This window comes from Piliocolobus tephrosceles, chromosome 11, assembly GCF_002776525.5.
Source record: "Piliocolobus tephrosceles isolate RC106 chromosome 11, ASM277652v3, whole genome shotgun sequence".
NCBI classification, from domain to species: Eukaryota; Metazoa; Chordata; class Mammalia; order Primates; family Cercopithecidae; genus Piliocolobus; species Piliocolobus tephrosceles.
Genome location: NC_045444.1, coordinates 47626789 through 47634037, shown reverse-complemented (window position 1 = coordinate 47634037; position 7249 = coordinate 47626789). Strand labels below are relative to the sequence as shown.

General features: G+C 34.7%; 1 protein-coding gene across 16 annotated transcripts in view; it reads right to left on the bottom strand.

Annotated features, from left to right (window-relative positions):
* SLC4A10 (solute carrier family 4 member 10) overlaps window positions 1-7249 on the bottom strand; it is a 392709-nt gene that overhangs the window by 109195 nt on the left and 276265 nt on the right. For 10 of the 16 annotated variants that reach the window (XM_023217347.1, XM_023217351.1, XM_023217349.2 and 7 more), the window contains one exon: window positions 591-748. In XM_023217347.1, coding sequence (XP_023073115.1) covers window positions 591-748 — 158 coding nt within the window. Of the gene's footprint in view, window positions 1-590; window positions 749-6095; window positions 6186-7249 lie in introns of all 16 variants that reach the window. The other 6 variants (XM_023217339.2, XM_023217341.2, XM_023217342.2 and 3 more) reach the window with 1 other exon arrangement.

The window sequence follows — 7249 nt, the reverse complement described above, 5'->3', positions numbered from 1 at the left end:
ATTTGTACTTTTAACTCTGATTCAACCACACTGCGATAATACTCCTACCAGTGATTCTACAGACCCTGTGGGTGGGAAGCCCACTATGCCTAGGATTGAAACATATATATGATGCTATCCTAGTGATGGCACTTACATGTATTTTGAAGGCCTTATTATTCAAGCGTAAGCAAACCTTAGTAACTTCGCTATTTCTGAATTTGACCACACTCATGCACAGGATCCTTTCTTTCTTTAGCAGACAATTTAATGCAACCTTTGAGAAAAAGCTAACATGTTACCACTTCTTTTACCAAAAATGTAAAAAAAAAAAAAAAAAACGGGCCCGGGCACCATTCACATGGCTTCAGGGTACCTTGACATGAGGAATATTCCTAAAATGAAACAGAAGCTTGAGAGAAGGGAGGAAAGAATAGAATAATTTTTAAAGCACTTTTCCCCTCCTCCACAAACAAAAATGAATAGTAGTTTTGTGGATTTCACATTAGTTTCTAGTCAAAACTCTAACAGAAAATTACCTTGAATCCTCATTTTCTTTCCACAAAAAGATGGTTTAAGAAAAATACGAAAGACGCTTTTATACCCTTTACCTGGTTGGGATTGGGACTTCAGCCAGTCCTTGAAGCAATACAGCTGGAGACAACCTGACAAACGCAACTACAGTTCGATCCAAGAACTCCAGTTCTCCCACTAAGATGTTTGATGCTTCAGCACCTGGAGGAATCTTTTTCATAAAGTGCAGATCAACCTGCAAGCATCATCAGGTAAATATGATAAATCAAAACTGGAAAAATCTGGTAAATCATATTATTGCACAGTGCTTCACATATAGTAATCCATGAATAAATATACTTTAAATAAAGACACACAGTTAAACATCTCATTTGCCTTTTTTCTATAATAACCTTTTTTCTTTGCTTGTGGATTATTTTAACTTGTCATCAATAAGATGAGTACTCTAGTTCTTCTACTTATTATTTTTAAACGAAGTTTCTCCAGCCTCAACAATCTTGAAATTTTAGACAGGGAAAAGTATGTGAGTTCAGTTAAATAACTATTCTTTAACTGTAATTTAATTAGCATTTGCCAACAGATTTAATATTTTTATATACATTACCTAATTTTTGTACATAAAACATTTTAATTAATACTCAAATATGCTTATGTCAAAAGAAATATAATCATGTTTCTCTTTATAGTATAAATTATGACTTTAACCTTCTTCTGTTTTCTAGTTGTTCTGTATTCTTCACATTCTATATTTGGCCTGGTAATTCTTCAATATTGGTTTTTCATCTGAGAATTTAGATATGACACAGTAGAAAAAATCAGAATAAAATATTAACATTTGGAGTTACTGAAGAGCTATAGTTGAATTTCTGACATGAGATGTTTGTGATTGAAATGAATGTACACAAAGCAAAAGTGATCATTAACAAGAAGAAATGCTAAGAATAAAGGGTGAAGTCTAAAAAATGAATGCAAAATATCCTCAACAATAAGTAGCAATTTTATGTACAGGGCCTCAGTGAAAGACAAGCAGTGACTTTAATGTAAATTGTACAAGATCTATGTCTTGTTTCTAATTCACTTGAGTTGTTTTTTATGAAGCTCTGTTTTTAGGGGAATAAGAATTTATCTGCTCTAGTAATTGATCTTATGCTCTGATATTAATGAAATGAGGGCCAAAGATCAAAGTGAGAATAGTCGAGAGAGAGAGGAATGAGCTCTGGCAAGTATGAGTGAGGCTGAGACTTTTTTTAGCCTAGATAGTTCTTCTGCAGGTTTAATGATTTGAGAATATTTTTCTCAAAATTTAAAATGAAAAAATCCATAGTAATACTTTAGTGACTACATTAAATATGTTTCTTTCTGAAATCAAGATCATAGTACAGCTATTTGGAAGTTTTACAACTAATTAATCTTTCCAAAGAATAAGGATACCACAAAATATATAACCTAGTATATGAAGCATGTATTCTTTCACAAGGATTAAATATAAAAATATCCTACAGTACTCCATCAAAAATATTAAATAGAATCATTATTTTATTTTAAAGGAAAGGAAGAATGATTTAACAAAGCAAAACTGTCTATAAAAATGTATAACAAATATTATACATCCAAAGTTTTTAAGCTACAAATGTACTTCCAAATATACATTTGTAAATTCATAATTCATGTACACTGGATTATATAACAAATATTTTTGCTTTTGTGGACCTGATCTTTTTAAGATAGCAAAAGTATTTATTTACTATAATAAGTAAGGTTAAATTTCATGGGATTTGTTGTGGTATTTTTGTAGGTATTTATCTAGCTAGGAGAAATGTACAGATTTAAGATGCTTTAAATTAGTAAAGCTTTACATTTTCATTGTAATGCAAAAATTCCCAAGGAGGGAATAGAAGATTTCCCATAGACTGTTAGCTCTGTGAGGAAAACATAATATATTTCATAATCCTTTCTGTTACTAAAAGAATAAACAGTTTTCTCTCTCAATGGAAAGAACAGTGATACAATATAAATATACTGAAACAAAATTTAAAATGAGAAAACATCTTTTTAAAAAATCTAGTAATTCTTTGGGAGGCAGGTAGATCACGAGGTCAGGAGATTGAGACCATCCTGGCTGACACGGTGAAACTCCATCTCTACTAAAAAATACAAAAAACTAGCTGGGCGAGGTGGCGGGCACTTGTAGTCCCAGCTACTCGGGAGGCTGAGGCAGGAGAATGGTGTAAACCCGGGAGACGGAGCTTGCAGTGAGCTGAGATCCGGCCACTGCACTTCAGCCTGGGCGACAGAGCAAGACTCCGTCTCAAAAAAAAAAAAAAAAATCTAGTAATTGATCATATAAATTATATTGATAATGTCTGAAATTTAAATTCCACCTTGAAAACTCTATAAACTCATTTATTGCTTGACAAATGCCATTGTCTAAACTACTAAAGTCTGTGCCTCAGGCAGGTGGTGACTATAGAAATAATTGTTTAAAGATGAAATTTAATTAAATCAATAAGTACATAGTATGTTTGTAAATAGTTGAATTTTGTAAAAGAAAATATATGGTCATTACACATGATCTTTAAGCTTACAAAATATCTAATATGTCATTGATACCTGTTATTTAGAAAAACATTAAAATATACAGAATTTAACTTCAGGATAAGCAAATTCATCTTTTGACTTCAAATGGAATAAGTTATAGTTCTATAGCACATATCTGGGGCAGCCATTGTATTATACTAATTACATTATTCTTGGAGTAATCATACACTTTGGGAAGTAATTGATTATGTATTATCTAATTATATTATTCTATATTAGGTATAATTATATATTATATTTATTGGGCAACCCTATATTTTGTGTTTGTGTACTATATACTTCATGAAGAAACTTATTTGACAAACAAACTATCTTTTTTTGTTTGGTTAAGTTTTTGAGACAGCGTCTCATTGTGTCATCTAGAGTGGAGTGCAGTGGTGCGATCCCAGCTCACTGCAGCCTTGAACTTCCTGGCTCAAGCCATCCTGATCCTTCCAGTTCAGCCTTCTGAGTAGCTGGGACTACAGGTGTGCCACCATGCCTGGCTGATTTTTTCTAGATTTTGTAGAGATGAGGTCTCACTGTGTTGCCTAGCTTCTCGAACTCTTGAGCTCAAGTGATCCTCCTGCCTTGGCCTCCCAAAATGCTGAGATTACAGGTGTGAGTCACCATGCCCTTGGCCCCCTAAGCAACTTTTAATATAACAAAATATTATGTTTAAAGACCTGACTGTGACCTCTTACAAAATTATAAATACATAAAGCAGGTCTAGAGAATCTAGGTTGAACTACATCCCTAAGACAACTGTCAAGTGAACACAAACACTTGGAATGCACAAGAAAGAAATCCTGGAAGTTTCTGGTCCTCTGGATAGGATTTTGAAGAAATCAAGCTATACTCTTCTGGGTCTGTATTTACACTCATGCTTCTGGGCTCTCCAGACCTCACTTTTATGTTAATAACGGAAAGATTTCTTTCTGGGCCTTTGATACTTAAGCTGTGGATGAGAAACAGTTACATTTCTAGGGAACAGGGAATGAAATTAGATAGAAGATCAAGGTGAAATTGGAAGTGTCTGGGCAAACTACACACTAAGAATTAAAGGAAAAACAGATGAAAATTTAAGGAGAAAGTTTAAGCCTTCAGCCCATTATAGAAAGTACAAGAAACGTCACAGGGATTCTCTGGGGAGAAATGATGTCTTGACACTAACTTGCCAGTGATCTTGAGCAGCTCTCTTAATCACTCTATAATTCAGCTTTCTTGCTGACTAAATGAGGAGATGTCTAAGGTTTCCTACAGTTCTAGGATTAAATAATACAACTCTTTGTACTATGTTTCATACACTAAAGCTAGATGCAGAAGAAAGTTCTTTCTATGTAGAAAATTATGTGAAGCCATCTCTGGGTCATTTGAAGTAAAAGAAAACACTATCAACATAAAATAGCTACGTTCTACTGTCAGCTTGAAAAACAAAAACAAATAGTGTTTTGAAACATCTGCTTTTTAAATGTATTATGGGAAGCTAAAACCTGATAATTTCAGTTATTTTCTAAATCATTACTTAAGTAAGTTTGACAGGTATATACATTGAAGGATTACAAATATGTAGGTTGAATGTAGATGGAATAAATATGATCAAATCATATGAGAGGAACACAGACCTTGTTTTTCTTAACACCTCAAAATGTTTGGAATCTGCGTATTAAGATTCTGACGTTTTGGAATCTGCATATTAAGACTTAAAATATTAAAATAGAAAATTAACCTGGAAACTAGGTGAATTTTGATAAATTCACTACTAAAACTAAAATCATAAGGCTAAAAAAATCAACTCATGCACCTGCAAAATCTGGCACTAAAATTTGTTTCCATAGTGATAGATCACAACTGCTCTTTTCAAACTCTACTTTTCTGCCTTCTCAGGCTTTAAAGTAAAAAATCTTACTCAGTCTTTTTTAAATTTCAAAACCAGGCTTACATTACTTTGGATCTTACATTACTGAAGGATTCATTCAACAAATACATACCAAATACTATTCAAGGCACTAAAGACCCAGTGGAGACCAAAACATTAAATTATGATCTGGTGTTTTATTTCTGACACTACTATTTCTACTACTACTAATAGCCACAATAATAAGTGTAACCACCTTTTATTAAACACCTGCTATAAGTCGAGCACTGTCCCAGGATCTCTCTATATATTATATGATTAAATCTTCACAATGAAATTGTAAATAGCTTTCTTACTTTGCAAACGAGAAGTCTGAACTTTAGAGAACTTCTCCAAGATCAGAGAGTTTATAATGCCAGAGGTGGGATTCAAGATCTCACACTCTTTCTCAAAAGCCACATTCTTTCCAATGTGCCATGCTATGAACAAGAAACTGAGGCATAAAGGCAGCTGACACTAAGTAGAGGGCTCTAGAAATTTAACTTGCCTATTAAAAGATGAAATGGGCCAGTGATCACAAATGTGGTGAGAAAGAAAAGGATTAAAAGAAAGGAAATCGGTTTTTGACTCTTCCATAGTTTTAACTGTTTGGGGGGACCAGAAGATGAGACTCCTGCCTACAACTGGCAATCTTCATTTTCTTTCATATGTGATGAAGAATTCTTGAAGGCTGCAAAGACAGGTCACACAACCAAAAGCAAAATGATATGGAGATATACAATCAGTGTATAAAGGTTATATTATTTTTAAAAAGTTAAATCACAATTTATTTGAAAGGAGGAGCTATGTGGTTTATGACGATTGTTTCTGAGGATATTAAATATGCCTTCTTTATGCTGTTATGTAGCTTGTTACATTATTGCTTTTAAGATCACTTCAAATTAAGAATATCAGAAATTAAATGTATGGCAGTTTGTGACAACTTTTTCCAACTTGCAGATGAATGAAAATGCAATGCTTTGAAAAGATAGTTCTTAGAGTGGCAGATGGAATACATTTGAACTGGCTTAATGTTTGAATCACATGTCTCCATACAGTGAAATGAGCTTTGAACCACTGTAGAAATAGAGCCCAAGTATGCCCTCACCTCTCTCTCTTGCTGGTGTGGAGGTCCTTTTTCATGCCTTTGTTTCATCCCACATGGACTAGTATGCCCCTTTTGTTGGCCTCCCAGTCCCTGCACGCATAATTAACAGACTTAAGCTGGTACACCATGCTCCCACGGAGACTCCACCAGGCACCAGAGGGAGAGCATGCACATAACTAGATCTAGATTATTTAGGCATTGTCAGAGGGATTCTGAAACAGGTCCAAGGAGCTGATCACTATTAATCTTTTCAGAACCTTGATTCAGGCTACTTCCTCTACTGCTTTCACACATTCCCACTTCCTCCCACTACTACAATTATTGCCAGTGCTAAGGGCTTTATTAAAATATTACTCTGAGTTACTTCTATTTCAGCCACTCAGATAAAGAGAATTGTTAACCTGCCATATTTTCATCAAGTATCGAAACTCCTCTTTTGCATTGTCTTTATTTATTTATTTATTTTGAGATGGGGTCTCACTCCATCACCCAGGCTGGAGTGCAGTGACATGACCTCAGTTCACTGCAACCTCTGCCTCCTGGGCTCAAGCAATCCTCCCACCTCAGCCTCCCAAGTGGCTGGAACCACAGGCACGTGCCGCCACACCCAGCTAGAAACTCTTCTTTTCTATTCAACTGTTACTTTGCCATAGCTTGCAATGGCACATATACAATGTCAGAAATTCGCTAATTAAAATCACATTATTGTCATTGACTCATTTTCTGAGAATACATTCAAGTTAATGATTTCATTTCAGTTGTCTCCAATTAGATGTATCCCTCAACACAGTCAGTTCTTAATATGTTTTTATTTAAAATTCTGCTCAGTTTTACTACGTCCTTCTAGGAGTTCCTTACAGTAATGACTTTTCCTTGATTACATTAACAATTCAGTTTTATATTATGATTTGCTTTCCCACAAATAGAGGAAAAGTGATTTTGAACACAAACTAGCCAAAGTTTTTAAACAATAGATTAAACTTGGCCAGGTGGGGTGGCTCATGCCTGTAATCCCAGCACTTTGAGAGGCTGAGGCAGATGGATCACCTGAGGTCAGGAGTTCGAGACCAGCCTGGCCAAGATGGTGAAACCCCATCTCTACTAAAAATACAAATATTAGCCAGACACAGTGGCACACGCCTGTAATCCCAGCT